Source organism: Chanodichthys erythropterus, chromosome 17 (assembly GCF_024489055.1).
Source record: "Chanodichthys erythropterus isolate Z2021 chromosome 17, ASM2448905v1, whole genome shotgun sequence".
Classification (NCBI taxonomy): domain Eukaryota; kingdom Metazoa; phylum Chordata; class Actinopteri; order Cypriniformes; family Xenocyprididae; genus Chanodichthys; species Chanodichthys erythropterus.
The window spans coordinates 13,096,853-13,112,386 of record NC_090237.1 but is presented as its reverse complement, the minus strand read 5'-3'; the positions used below and the strand labels follow the sequence as shown (position 1 = coordinate 13,112,386).

The 15,534-nt window shown below is 37.1% G+C and overlaps 1 protein-coding gene across 18 annotated transcripts in view; it reads left to right on the top strand.

Annotated features, from left to right (window-relative positions):
• phldb1b (pleckstrin homology-like domain, family B, member 1b) overlaps positions 1–15,534 on the top strand; it is a 93,286-nt gene that overhangs the window by 58,744 nt on the left and 19,008 nt on the right. For 9 of the 18 annotated variants that reach the window (XM_067365142.1, XM_067365146.1, XM_067365144.1 and 6 more), the window contains 11 exons: positions 41–322; positions 1,418–1,564; positions 1,770–1,907; positions 4,818–4,877; positions 7,408–7,536; positions 10,029–10,184; positions 10,264–10,374; positions 11,912–12,001; positions 12,394–12,498; positions 13,189–13,314; positions 15,220–15,378. In XM_067365142.1, the coding sequence (XP_067221243.1) occupies positions 41–322; positions 1,418–1,564; positions 1,770–1,907; positions 4,818–4,877; positions 7,408–7,536; positions 10,029–10,184; positions 10,264–10,374; positions 11,912–12,001; positions 12,394–12,498; positions 13,189–13,314; positions 15,220–15,378 (1,503 nt within the window). The remainder of the gene's footprint in view (positions 1–40; positions 323–1,417; positions 1,565–1,769; positions 1,908–4,817; positions 4,878–7,407; positions 7,537–10,028; positions 10,185–10,263; positions 10,375–11,911; positions 12,002–12,393; positions 12,499–13,188; positions 13,315–15,219; positions 15,379–15,534) is intronic. The other 9 variants (XM_067365152.1, XM_067365150.1, XM_067365156.1 and 6 more) reach the window with 7 other exon arrangements.

The following is a 15,534-nucleotide window of genomic DNA, read 5'->3' as shown; positions in this document are numbered from 1 at the left end:
CCCTGACTCATCTAATGTTGTTCTCTCTGTTGTGTTTTAGGAACGGCAGCGGCTGGAGACAATCTTGAACCTATGTGCCGAGTATAACAAGGGTGATGGGCCAGCGGGAGATCTGGGCAGGATGGGCGTCTCTGGGTTTGGCTCGAGGGATGGGCTTAACAGACGTCCTTCCATGGACAGTGTGAGCAGCGCTTCCCTGAGGGTGGCACAGAGACATCGTGAGAGCCAAGAGGAGAACCTGAAGGAGGACAGTAGTAGCACTGAGAGTGCGCAGCAGGACGGACGGACCCTACCAGTGCTCCTAAATGGACAAAATGGACAGGTCAGACTCTTTTTTCCTTATTTATATCAGAACAGTTGTCGAATTATTGGGTTATGTGTTTTCACCATTAGCAAAGTTTGTATCTACCTTTTAGTTAAAAATGTTGTATTATTACAGTAATATTTAAAAGTTTGCTGTCAGTAAAAAAAGTTTTGAGGAAATTAATTCTTACGGCAAAGTTGCTGTAAAGACTTTAATATTGCTACAGAAGACTTGTGTTTCAAATATGTATTATGTATGTATGATTTCCAAAAATATATTAAGCAGCACAACTTTTTTCAACTTTGATAATAATAAGAAATATTTCTGGAGACTTAAGTATTGCCTGCTGGAAATTCAGCTTAGACATAACAGGAATAAATTAAATGTAAAATATATTATTGAAAACAGTAATTTTAAAGAGGACCTATTATGCCCCTTTTTACAAAATGTAAAATAAGTCTCTGGTGTCCCCAGAGTATGTATGTGAAGTTTTAGCTCAAAATAGCCCACAGATAATTTATTATAGCATGTTTTTGCCACTTTTTTGTGAGCTAAAATGCACCATTTTTGAGTGTGACCCTTTAAATGCAATTGAGCTGTTGCTCCCGGTCCCCTTTCCAGAAGAGGGCGGAGTTTCAATAACTCATGGCAACAACAAAACAGAACAATCTCCTGCACCAAAAATGTCTGAAAGGGTGTTCATGTGCAAATTTTAACTAGGAAACTCTTGTTTATGGTAGTTATGATAGAACATGAGGTCAGCATCAGATGTGGATATGAAGCTTGAGCATGAAGCATTGGTACTGACCCATCTTTCAGAATCAACCTTTGTGAAAATTCATGTGGTTTGAAGCTTTATTAATGTCCATACCTACCCCTACTATTAAAGGCTGGTTGTTTACACACTGTGGACACACATCAGTGTTCAAACACCTTATAAAAGTGAATTTTGCATAGTAGGTCCCCTTTAAATTGAAATAATATTTCAGAATATTCCGCTGTAGTTTTGCTCAAATAAACACAGCCTTGATGAGCTTAAGTGATTTCTTTGGTGATTGATTGGTAGTGTACATAAACAGTAAATCACATAAGCCGAGTGTAATGTGTGTTCAGGCAGAGGACTCTCTCGGATCAGGCAGCATTGGCCGTCTGGAACTGGGGTACCTGGAGGAGGAGCGGGTCCGAGTGCTGGCAAAGGTAGATGAGCTCAAAGCTCGAATCACAGAACTGGAGCAGCAACTTCAGGAGTCCAAACAGGAGGTGAGCCGCTCTCCTTAATCCATAAACATTTCTGTATAGCTAGTTAAATATACTACAGAATATACAGGAAGTCCTTTCCTAATTATAGTGGATAAGAGCAGCAGGAAGTGATGCATAGTGGAACAGAGAATGTCAGATGGAGCTCTAGGGTGTGTTTATGTGGCCTGTGTGAGAATTGCTGTATCTGACGTGTTGATCTGGACAGGCGGAGATGGAGAGAGCCCTGCTGCAGGGAGAGAGACAGGCCGAGCTGGAGCAAATCGAAGCTGAGACTGAGATTATCAGCCAGCTGCAGCGCAAACTCAGCGAACTGGAGAGCACCATCCAGAGAGAGAAAGACAAGGTAGGACACTCTTAATCGTAATGTATCATAATGTAATTGTCCTATATTCAAACACACATTCCATAATAGGACATTTACCTTGCTGAAAAATCCAGCATAAACCAGCATGAATTCAATGTTGTTCAAGGCAGGTATATAGTGCTGCTTGAAAGTTTGTGAAACCCTTGCAGAATCTGTGAAAATGTGAACGATTTTAACAAAATTAGGGGCATCATACAATATGCATGTTATTTTTTATCTAGTACTGTTCTGAATAAGATATTTTACATAAAAAATGTTTACATAAAGTCCACAATACAGACAAAAAAATAGCTGAATTTATTAAAATGAACCCTTGATTCTTAATACTGTGTGTGGTTACCTGGATGATCCACGACTGTTTTTTTGTTTTGTGATGGTTGTTCGTGAGTCTCTTGTTTGTCCTGAGCAGTTAAACTGCCCAATATTCTTCATAAAAATCCTCCAGGTCCTGAAAATTCTTCAGATTTCCACCATCTTTTGCATATTTGAACCCTTTCCAGATTTTTGTTCGGAAGCAATTTTGCTCCTGCCCTTCGGAAGTGACAGAAGACACTTAAATGTTGATCTTCAAATTCAAAACGTTTTCACCCCCGGTTCTTAATGCATCGTGTTTCCTTCTGGAGCATCAGCAAATGTTTGAACCTTTTTTAATAGTCGTGTTTGAGTCCCTCAATTGTCCTCAGTGTGAAAAGATGGATCTGAGAATCATACAGTCACTGCTGGAAATGATTCAAATACGCAAAAGATGCTGGAAAACTGAAGACTTTTTGGAACCTGAAGGATTTTTCTGAAGAATATTGGGACTCAAGAACCACCATCACAAAACATAAAAACAGTCGTGGATCATCCAGGTAACCACACACAGTATTAAGAATCAAGGGTTCATAAACTTTTGAACAGGGTTATTTCATATATTCAGCTTTTTTTTTTTTTCTTGTGGATTTTATGTAAACATTGTTTATGTAAAATATCTTACTCAGGACAGCACTAAATAAAAAAGACATGCTTTTTGTATGATCCCTCTTATTTTGTTCAAATTATTCACGTTTTCACAGATTCTGCAAGTGGTTCACAAACTTTCAAGCAGCACTGTAGACCTTATTCATAGCATCACCATCTTCAATTTTTAACGGGAATGAAAGCGAGGCTGTGAGGGATAGACATCCATCTCTTCAGTGGGTTGTGCTGTTTTTGATTGTTCTGCTGATAAAACACTGCAAAACTATCTTTCCAAGAAATTTCAGTAGACAAAAAAACACCAGACAATATGAGCTGTGGAAAATTACAAGTGATCTAGGAGCTTTATATAGCTTTTCACAGTGGATGCCATTGAAAACACGGCAAGTCCATCCATCACAGCCTCGCTTTCATACCTGTCATGGCGCTGCTCTAAATTAGGTCTATAATGCTGGTGGGCCAGTGCTCCATCAGCACTCCTGCTTCCCATGCTGGTGAACAGCATACTATGCTGGTCCCAGCATGCAAAACATAAACCTTAAGCTGGTGACCAGCAATGCTGTATTTTTCAGTAGGATATACATTCATTTTTTCATTTAGGTGTAAAAATGTTTCCATAAAGGTGCGGTCATATTTATCATTGTTCTGCAAATTTTCCAGTAATGTCAATAGGAATCTACGCGATCGTTAATTTTGTGTGATGCCGAAAGATTCCACCATGCAGATTTTGCGACTGTTTTAGTTTGTCACATGAATTCACTATGTTGACAAACAGAGAGCTGCTTGGATTAAAAGTGATTTCTTTAAAGGTGCCTTAGATTCAAAAATTTAAGTTATCTCGGCATAGTTAAATAACAAGAGTTCATGGAAATGACATACACTAAGTTTCAAACTCCATTGTTTCCTCCTTATATAAATCTCATTTGTTTAAACGACCTCCGAAGAACAGGCGAATCTCAACATAACACCGACTGTTACGTAACAGTCGGGGTGTACGCCCCCAATATTTGCATATGCCAGCCCACGTTCCCAACATTATGACAGGCATTAGACAAGGGCAGGCAGTAACGTCTGGATCTGAGCACAGCTGAATCATCAGACTAGGTAAGCAAGCAAGAACAATAGCAAAAAATGGCAGATGGAGCAATAATAACTGACATGATTCATGATAACATGATATTTTTAGTGATATTTGTGAATTGTCTTTCTAAATGTTTTTTTTTTATTAGCATGTTGCTAATGTACTGTTAAATGTGGTTAAAGTTATCATTGTTTCTTACTGTATTCACAGAGACAAGAACCGTCGCTATTTTCATTTTTAAACACTTGCAGTCTGTATAATTCATAAACACAACTTCATTCTTTATAAATCTCTCCAGAAGTGTAGCATTAGCCGTTAGCCACGGAGCACAGCCTCAAACTCATTCATAATCAAATGTAAACATCAAAATAAACACTGTACTTACGCGATTAGACATGCTGCTTGACGAACACTTTGTAAAGATCCATTTTGAGGGTTATATTAGCTGTTTGAACTTTTTTTTATGGCGTTAAGGCAAGCTCGAGCTCCGTGGGCGTGGAGCACCAGATTTAAAGGGCCACACCCTGAATCGGCTCATTTCTAATTATGCCCCAAAATAGGCAGTTCAAAAAATGATTAAAAATAAATCTATGGGGTATTTTGAGCTGAAACTTCACAGACACATTCAGGGGGCACTTATATTACATCTTGTAAAAAAAAGTTCTAGGGCACCTTTAAACATCTACACTATTGACAATAGACAATTGACGTTTTTTGCCCACGAAATTTGTGACCGCACCTTAATTGTGGAGTAAAGAGTTTCAAATCCCCGTCTGGACTGTTTTTTTGTTTTATACTGTTGAGCCTCTCTGGACTGAACAGCCTTTTCTGGTCTCTGACATTCCTTAAAGGCATACCATTCTGCCGGATGGCCACTCAAGGCCCATTCTGGTCTCGATTGCCATCCCAAGGTAAAAAAAACAAACCCAAAGAGCGACATTGTTCATCCAAACTAGCCAAACCTCTTCCCATTACATCTGGTCATTCTACATCCTACAATAGAGGATCTGAAGATGATAGTCACATTTAAATGCAGTTCACTGGTTTAGTTTGGGCAGAAAACCAAGGTTCTGTTTGGTAATCAAGCATTCATTCACAAGAGGTGTTGTCTTTTTCCTCTCCTTTTGTGGTGGTTCTCATCAGGTCCTCTACAAAGCTTGGCAACACTAACAAGCCTTCATTAACCTCTAATCTCCTCACTGCTTTTTCTGCACTCACAGTCTCTCCGTTTCTAGCGCTCGCCCCCTCGAGTTCAAAACTGTTTAGCTTAGCGCAAACTCGAGCTTTGGGATTAGCGCGCTGGCTTTGAGGGACAATAGCTCCAGTGGTGCGAGACTCGGTGACTGACAATGTGTGTCTTTTTGAAAGGCTTTTCCTGCATGCTGTTTTGGAATTCCAGCCTTTATTTCCTATCCATCTTGTTTTGGGTTTCTCTGGGTATTTTAGTATCATTTTTCGATTCTGCTAAGTATTAGGCTCTCAGAGAAATAGTTCATCCAAAAATTTTAATTCTGTTATTATGACTTTAGTATGACTTTCTTTCTGTGGAACGCAAAAGGGGACATTTTGAACACGGTTCTTTTTCATGCAATTGCAGTCAATGGGGACTGAATCTCAGGCTTAAAAAAAGGATGCAAAAGCAACATAAAAGTTAGGGCTGGGACAATAAATCGACACATCACTCGATTCTGAGGTTTCCGAAAGCATCGCGATACTCCCTTAAATCGATTGTGAGCTTTAAGCTAGTTTTTAACAACACACTCAAATGCTCACAAAAAAGAGCACTGAAGAGCTCTCGTGCCTGAGTCTGAGAATGTACTTGCACCTCAGAATGCTTTTATGATGTTAGATTAATGTAAACAGCCTAATGCAAACACTCTTGTAATTCGCTTCAACCTTTTCGAAATTTATGAATGATTATTTTATAGAATGTTCAAGAGGTGTGTGTAAGGAACTGGAAGCAAGCAGAGTATGGCTGTTTCTAAAGCACGCAGTGCCATCTGCTGTTAAAATCTAAACACAGAATCGATTCGAGAGAGAAACGCGATGCATTCGGAAAATCTCAGAATCGATCCAGAATCTATGAATTATTCTAAAAGTTTTAACCAGTTGAAAAATTCTCCTTTTATGTTCCACAGAAGGGAAAAAAGCTCAAATTGGTTTGAAATGACAGAGGGCGAGCAAACAATTTTCATTGTTTGGTCAATAAATAAGTATTAATGTTAAAAAGATAAAGAGTTCCACTCTGGATTGCAAGAAGATTTGTCCATTATCCATTTAGGCCTTTATTGATCAATTTGTTTGCTTTGATCCCATTTCCCCCCATGGGGATGGCTGCCACCACGCTCATGTTACCAGTCTTTGACCGGCTGTAATTTGTACTAGATTGATCTTGACTGCAAACAATCTGTGCAGTGTTTGTGCAAACATAGATAATTCCCCTATAAACCTTGGAAATGGCTTTTTTACGTTCTTTAAACAAAAAGTAGTTCTGTCTGTGCTTTGATATATTGATTTTCTGATGTGCTATGAATGTGCTCATATTAGTCTGGAAGAGAACACAATGCATGAATTCAAAAACTTTTAAAAATATATACAGTATATACTTTTTTCTCAGAATTGCTTGATATAAAGTCACAACTGTGTGCTATAAAATCAGAATTACGAGATATAAACTCACAATTGTGAGTTATAAAGTCAGAATAGTGAGTTATAAAGTAAGAATTGCATGATATAAAGTCGCAATTGCGAGTTATAAAGTCAGAATTGTGAGGTATGAAATTGAAATTCTGAGTCTTTTTTCCTCAGAACTGGACTAACTCGCCATTGCGAGTATATGTTGCATAATTCTGAGAAAAGATGTATATAGATTTATAACTTGCAATTCTGACATTATAACTCACAATTGCGAGTTTATATTTTGTTATTTTGAGAAAAGAAGTCAGATGTAAACTCGCAATTGTGAGGAAAAAAATCTGAATTGTGAGATAAAAAGTCGCATTTACCTATTTTAATTTTTATTTAGTGGCAGAAACAAGCTTTCGTGGAATCAAGTATGATACTATTGCAAATCTTTCTTTTTATGATAAAAGAAAGAATAAAAGGCTAGCTTCAAACTAGACAGCGATCCCAAACAATTGAATTCCTGCCGTCTGATATGGCATAATCTCATCTAAACAGCACATACCAGCAGAAATTCCTTACATCTTTGATACATACAAGTCTTTGATCATGAAATGCCTGAGAACAGAAGTCTGTTTGGCCCTGTTGACGGCCTACAGTCCAGTGCCACGTAGTTCAGTGTTTCATAAGGCTTAGAGTTCATCCTTTCCGGCTCCACCCACTCTGTTGTGACCTCTAACCTTGGACGCTTCTGCATGGCGTGGATTTGAGCTGTGTTCTCTTTCTCTCCCCTTCCCGGATGGTGTGTTTTCTTTCTAGGAGAGGGCTAATGTTGACGTGGAGCGGGAAGCCCTGGAGAGGCTTCAGGATGGGTACAATGAGTTGACGAGCCAGCTCCATAACTGCCCTGAGTCTCTGAGGGAGCAGTTACAGGAACAACTCAAGAGGGTCAGTGACCATCAGGAACATCAGCACTTTACCAACTGCTTCCGATCCACAACCCTGGCTTCATAAACCCTACCTCCAGATACACATTTCCAACAAAGTTCTTTTGTGCTGTCTATGCACACCATGATGATCCCAGTAGAAATATTATTCCATGTTTATTATTATTAGGAATTATTGGTACTGGGAACACCATGTTTTAATTCTTGTCTGCCTTTGATTGGTGCACATAAGAGAGTGATAAACTGGTGGTCAGTGGTGAAATGTTGAGAACTTTGCATGCTTTTGAAATATTTTTGGGTGTATTGTTGAGGTTTCTTTTATGCTACTGTTTGGTGCCACAGTATTAATACCATGTAACTTTGTACTAATCTATTAATGCAGAAACTAACGCAGTGCTAGTCTTGTTTTGACACCTCTCACTTATCTCATTTGATTTTCCCCCCTATCCAGTTAAGCGCAAAATCCACCCCACAGCCAATTTTATTGGTCAACACAATCACGTAGTCACCTGACAATTAAAGTTCAGAGTTCAGAAAAATCAATGATGGATCTACGGAAGAGGATTAGGGCCAAGCAATAATAAAAAAATAAAACCATCTTGAGATTAAAGTTGTTAAATTACGAGAAAAAACTCGTTAAATTTCGTGAAAAAAGTCGAGATAAAATGTTGAGGATAAAGTCATGAAATTACCAGAAAAAAATCGTTAGATTATGAGAACAAATTTGTTAAATTATGAGAAAAAAAGTCGTTAAATTATGAGAACAAATTCGTTCTTCTATCTACTTTTTTTTCTCATAATTTATGAATTTGTTCTCGTAATTGAATGACTTTTTTGTCGTAATTTAATGACTTTATTCACGACTTTTGTCTTGAAATTTAACAAGTTTTTTCTCATAATTTAACAAGTTTATTCTCAACATTTTATCTCGGCTTTTTTCTTGAAATTTAACGACATTTTTCTCATAATTTAACGAATTTGTTCTCGTAATTTAATGACTTTTTTGTCGTAATTTAATGACTTTATTCACGACTTTTTTCTTGAAATTTAACACGTTTTTTCTTGTAATTTAATGACTTTATTCTCAACATTTTATCTCAACCTTTTTCTCGAAATTTAACGAGTTTTTTCTCGTATTTTAACGAATTTATTCTCAACATATGAGAATATGTTAGTACATATGAAAGCGCTATATAAATGCCTCATTCATTCATTCATTCATTCAACGTTTTATCTCAACCTTTTTCTCGAAATTTAACGAGTTTAATATCGAGATGGTTTTATTTTTTTTTATTATTGCTTGCATACTATTTTTCTGGATGTGCTACTGCTACCAATTCTATACTAAGGTTAGGGTAAAGGATTAGGATAGGATTAAGGTTTAGCATGTGTTTCAGTGTGATGTAGGCAATCAGCACTGTAATTTTCATGACCAATAAAAACTTTTGAATTGCTTAGGGCGGAGTTTGCGTTTAATTTGTCTGGGAGAAAATCGTGCACTTCTCTCTCTATATACTGTACCACACAGATTGATACATTTTCCAAAAGATGTATCTTGATTTGATTTTTCTAAAAAGAAACTAAAATTCAAAGCAGGACGTTTGTTTCAAATATGAAGAAATATAGCTGTTTTTTTCTGTTTGATTTGCATGGTTAAAGAAATCTCTTCGGACAGTGCTTGGGCAGTGTTTTTGATGACTAGCCCTTTTTTTGTAAACAGAAATATCCCAAGGGTTGCACAAGAGAGATGTCATGTGTGCACTGAGCCTTCAAACTTCCCAATGTCAGAAAAGCTTTGATGAATTGACAGCAAGTTTTCCAGTGTCCTTGAGATCTGTAAATAGAAATGACAAGACTTCTCTGCATTATAAACAGATTTTGCTGCTTTCATGAGATTCATTTATGATCTGAAGGGTGAAGTCTCAAAGATATTACTCATTATTCAGTGCTTAAATTATATTTGATGTTCTTGGCTTTCAGTTGTATGTAATATGATATGATAGATATTGAAGGGTTCTGGAAGAGTGTATTATTTCCACATAGATCTGTGTGAAGCACCATGATTTTCAACTAAACCCATGGGAATCCCTGAAGCAGGACATCTTTGAAATATTCCCTGTATTTCAAAATGTTTTTTTATAAATATGGTTAATGTGTAAGCTATTTTAATTTCTGGTCAATTGGTTTGTTGATGTTACATTTTTACACCTGTTATTAAGTTACCAATAATTTAAAAGAAAAGATAAGAAGAAAGTTAATATTAAATAAATTCATATTTTTAGCTAAAATATTTCTAAAACTATTTAATATTGTAATATATCCCTGGGTTGGATAAGATTGACAGCCCTTGGTGTAGCATAATGTTCGTATCAGTTCCTCTCTGTGGCTTCTTTTGCTGACTCAGCTTGGCTGCTGCAGAACTTGCTCAGTGCTGTTGTTTATGGGATGCTTTGATTGGTCATTGACCCCTTGCTTGGCTGCATGTGTGTGTAGGAAGCCGAGACTCTTGAAGCTGCGACAAAGCAGTTTGAGGACCTTGAGTTCCAGCAGTTAGAGAAGGAAAGCAGTCTAGAGGAGGAGCGTGAGACCATCAGCCAGCAGCTGCTGCAGGACAGAGCTCAGTACCACAGCAGCGTCGCCAAAAGAAAGGTAAATAGCATAAACACATATAACAAAACATGGAACCACCAAGAGCATCTCAAACTCTTGTCTAAATTGTTGTTTCCAGGACAAGGTTGCAGCATTGGAAAGCCAGGCCAGTCAGCTGGGAATGCAGGCTGCTCAGGAGTATGAGAGGCTGGCCAAGGACAGAAGCATCACCTTCCAGCTGCTACAGAAGGTACAGAAAATGACTTCCAAATCATTAAAGGGATAGTTCACCCTAAAATGAAAATTAAAGGATTTTCACTTTCATAATTTACCCACCCCCATGTCATCCACGATGTTCATGTCTTTCTTTCTTCAGTCGAAAAGAAATTAAGGTTTTTGATGAAAAAATTCTAGGTTTTTTCTCCATATAGTGGACTTCAATGGACCCCAAATGGTCGAAGGTCAAAATTACAGTTTCAGTGCCGCTTCAAAGCGTTCTACACGATCCCAGATGAGAAATAAGGGTCTTATCTGGAGAAACCATCCCTCATTTTCAAAAAAAAAAAATTGTATACGTTTTAATCATAAATGCTCATCTTGAACTAGCTCTATTCTTCTTCTTCTCTAGTAGAATTCCAGCAGTGTAGATGCTGCTAAGTGTATTACTGCCCTCCACAGGTCAAAGTTTGAACTAAATTGTCATATACAATATGCTAGTGTAAGTATATAACAGTTAGTTCAAACTTTAACCTGTGGAGGGCAGTAATACACTTAGCAGGGTCTACACTGCTAGAATTCTAATAGAGAAGAAGAAGAAGAATAGAGCTAGTTCAAGATGAGCATTTATGGTTAAAACATATAGTTTTTACATTTTTTTTTTAGAAAATGACAGATGGTTTCTCTAGATAATACCCTTATTTCTCGTCTGGGATCGTGTAGAACGCTTTGAAGCTGCACTGAAACTGTAATTTTGACCTTCAACCATTTGGGGTCCATTGAAGTCCACTATATGGAGAAAAATCCTGGATTGTTTTCATCAAAAACCTTAATTTCTTTTTGACTGAAGAAAGAAGGACATGGACATCTTGGATGACATGGGGGTGAGTAAATTATCAGGAAATTTTAATATGAAAGTGAACTAATCCTTTGTCATCATTTACTCACCCTGGTGTTGTTCTAATGCCGGGTGCCCTTCTTTCTTTTATGGACCACAAAGGGAGAAAAATGTCCTGCTTGCGCTCGTCCATATTATGGCAGTGAATAGAGATCAGATTCAAGCTTTTTAAAAAAAGAGGCAAAAGTATCACAGAATGAACCCATATGACACGTGCCATATAGTTGTGTTTTGTGTTTGCATTATGTGTTCTGGGGGTACACGATAGGGTTTGGTGAAAAACAAACTGAAATTTTATGTATTATTGACCTTGACCATTGGTCTTCTGTGTACAGCTGCACAATGTGCATGTTTGTAAGACTCTGTTAGTGCCACAGTTCATTCTGTCTCTCCCAGAAAAAGTACTCAAGTTGTGAGGAATCAATATTAAGAAAAATGTGACATGAAATACAATACCATGTATCTTCTTCTCTGAGGAGAATATTATTTCTGTGATGGCAAAGCTGAATTTTAAGCATCATTACTCCAGTCTTCAGTGTCACATGATCCTTCTGAAATCATAATATGATTTGCTGCTCAAGAAACATTTCTTATTATTATCAGTGTTGAACAAAGTCTATTTTTGGAAACCATGATACCTTTTTAACTGATTGACTTGGAATCCGTGTTTCAGGAAAAAGAAAGGCTGGCCAGTCTGGAGAGAAGATACCAGAGCCTAACTGGTGGAAAGCCATTCCCCAAAAGCTCCAATACTATAAAGGAGGTAAGAAGGATTGTAATATGCTTGATGAGCTAGGCTACAAGAATAACTGCTGAAATATCTGCTCCTCTGCATGAAATAAGAATTAATTTGTTGGTTAACATATCTTCAAAATGTTATTGAGGTTTTTGTGTGTATGATCTTTTGTGACGCTAAAATGGTTGACGTGGTCCCTTAGTATGTTTCTTTGCAAGACATTTTGCAGTTCACCTTTGTGAACTTTGTAGTTTGGCTTTCTTGGGTTAGGAAAGCAATAAGGTTTAGCTTTTTAGCCATATGTTCCTGATAGCATACAGTATGCATCTCATGTGCAACCCGTAATAATTGGGTTAGCAAAACAGGAAATTAAATCTTTTAGACTCAGAATATTGTTTGACTTATAAACCTCCGCCTAGGATGTGCTTCACATCAGCGAGGCTGACCTGTTAGACGGTGACCAGCCCTACTCCTCCCCTTTTCATGCTTCCTCATTCCACTCATATCCCATCATGCCTCAGGAGGTAATTGAACTAACTGTTAGTGCATGCAGCCTGGAGCTTCTAAAACTGCCAATATTGACTAATACGTGCTCTGAGAATTTGTGTTGCGTTACTGAGAGCACTTGGGATCTCAAGTTTGGAGGCTTTCCAAAGGCAAATTACACTTCTTCAGAAGATTTGGATGGGGTTGATTGAACTTATATCAGTCTTGAATAAAATAATATTTTTGTAGAAACCAGGATACATTTTTTTATAGGATTCTTTGATTAACAGAAAGTTCAAAAGAACAGCATTTATTTGTAAAAGAAATCTTTTGTAATATTGTAAAAGCCTTTACTGTCACTTTTGAACAGTTTAATGTATACTTACAGAATGTTTTAATTTCTATTAAAAAAAAAAATCTCACACACCCCAAACAAATGGTATATCTTTTGATACTTATAAAACTAAGTAAATATTTCTAAGTGTAGTTAGCTACTGTTTGTTAAGAGTTTGCAGAGTAACTACTTTTCAAAATTAATTTGACTGTAGTTGTCCTAATTTGTAAGAGTTAGATAGAGTTATGTCATCGTTGGTCGAGCTAGGCATTCCTGTCACTGTAGGTGTATGAATATGAATATGACAGAACTCCTCTTATGGGGTTTGGATGTGAGTAAACTGACAGCTGAACTTCTGTCCTGCGTGAATGGGTTGGCTGTTAACGTGTCTCAGGAGTACTTGAAGATGTCGGATGTTTATAAGATGTATGGGAGTGATTGCCATGACATCCAGCTCGCCAACGCTTCCTCACATGGCCTCTCGCTTGCCCTTGACCCAGCTGTAACTGCCCCCCGTGAGGTATCATAGCTGCTCTCTTCTTTCTGCTTCTCTCTTTCTTCATACCTTTAGCTATACATCATATACATGACCATCACCAAGCATTATAATAGGGTCATGCTATGAATCAGGTGCCTTTTCCAGTTTGAAAAGATTATTTATCATAAACATTCTGACAGATAATGTGTTTAAGAGTTAAAAAATTACACTACGCCATCTTAGGGTATGTTTACATGACAACAATGTAATAAAAAAGAAACATTTTTTCTTTGTATAGATGACAACGCTGTCAAAATGATCCCTGTTCACACGGATCTGTGAAAACAACTAAAAACGCTGTATTATGCTGCCAGGCCAGTAGTTGGCGATGTCACTTTGTAAAGAAAATGTGCACATACGCATTCTTTTACAGAGCACTCGCGCCAATCGCGCATGCCTATAAACTAAACACTTAATAGGTATGTGTATGTGCATGCCGTCACTGTTTTCACGGTTTCGTTTTGAAAAACGTGCACTTTGAAACCCGTTTTCAAAAGTTTGCATTTTCAGGCCACCTAAATAATGTTGTTGTGTAAATGAATGTCCAAAACGCATAAAACGTTTTCAGTTTTTATTTGAAAATGGTGAATATAATTATTTTTTTTAATATAATATAAATTCAGATTATCTTTAACTAAAAACGAAAACTATTAAAAACATTTTTGTTTATTGAATAAAGCTGAAATAAATTAAAATATACATATAGAACTAAATGAACATTAGAAATGTTGACTTGGCAACTAATAGAAATAAGTTTGTTGAAGCACTACAATTATTAACTAGACATATAATTACAAACTGAACTCAAATGAAAACTAAAATAAAAATAAATTCAACCTAAAAAACTAATGAAAATGACAAATTCGCATAACAGAATTACCAAAAAATTAACTACAATTAAAATGAAAAATATAATAGTATAGTTATTAAAATCTATGGTGGATATAAATAATACTAGAATAACATTAGTTTGGATATAATTATGCTTTCAGAAAAAAAATAAAAATGGTTTATGCTAATAGTTCATAGTTTTAGTTTAATTTGACAGCCATGAAGTTCATTAAATTACAAGGTAGATATATAGATGCATATAAATAATAAAGCTAGTATTCTTTTTCTTTTTCATATACTGTATTTTGTTTTCATTAAAATGTACAAGTTGTAACAGAGGTGGGACAGATCAAAAAACGAAACAAATAGATAAAGGGACAAAAATGGCACCTGTTTTATAGAACGACCTAGTATCTGATCAACCTCTAGGCTTGTTGCAGTAAAGCCATCTCTTAGGGTGATGATACACGGGGCAACTTTTTGAGCAATGTTGCAGAGCGATGTTGCTTAGGCACTTTCCCATTGAAAATTAGCAACAAATTTCAGTATAAAGTATCTAGATAGAAATTTGTTGCCCATTCTCAATGGGAAAGTTCCCAAGCAACATTGCTCGAAAAGTTGCCCCATGTCATCATCACATTTACATGTTAGGTTTTGTCCTGACCAGCTGCATTTTGTCATTCATTCGCTTTCTATGACATTGTTAGATAGTTCTGCCCATAGTGAAATCTCATTGATTGAAATCTCACTCCACATAACTGTATATCAAACATCAAGTGTTTTCACTTTCACTGTGGACAAATTACCTACCCCTGCAAATTTAGTACATTGCTCCTGGTTAAGACACAGTATAAAGGCTGATGTTTATGTGTTGCAAAAATTGGTAACTGAATATCTTTTTTACAGTCAATTATGTGTTCTAGTTACTAACTTTAAGACTTTATAGAAAAAATACCCTTCTTTACAGTCTCCATAACACGTTGTCTTCTCTTTCCTGCTATGCTACTTGCTGTTTTTCCCCCCTGCCTGTGTCCGTGTGTCGCTCCTGGATGTCAGGAGTATGTGACTGTCGGCCAATTAAACCAGATCTATGGGATGCCGAAGGTGGAGTCTTCCCCTACCTCACCAATCCAATTACTTCAGACTTCTCTAGCAGACTCCGCCTTCTCTTGCCTCCCCTCCCCTCATGGCTCCTCCCTCTCTCTCTCCTTTGAGGTGTGTCTCTTCTCCTCTGTTCTCTTTCGTTTGATTCCTTGTTAGGGCTGGGTATCGCCAACTACCTGTGTCATTCTGCCATTGAACAAATCATTCAGTTGCTCATTAACACTCTTCTCTTTCTCTCTCTGGCATTCCACCGTCCCACCTTTCTCT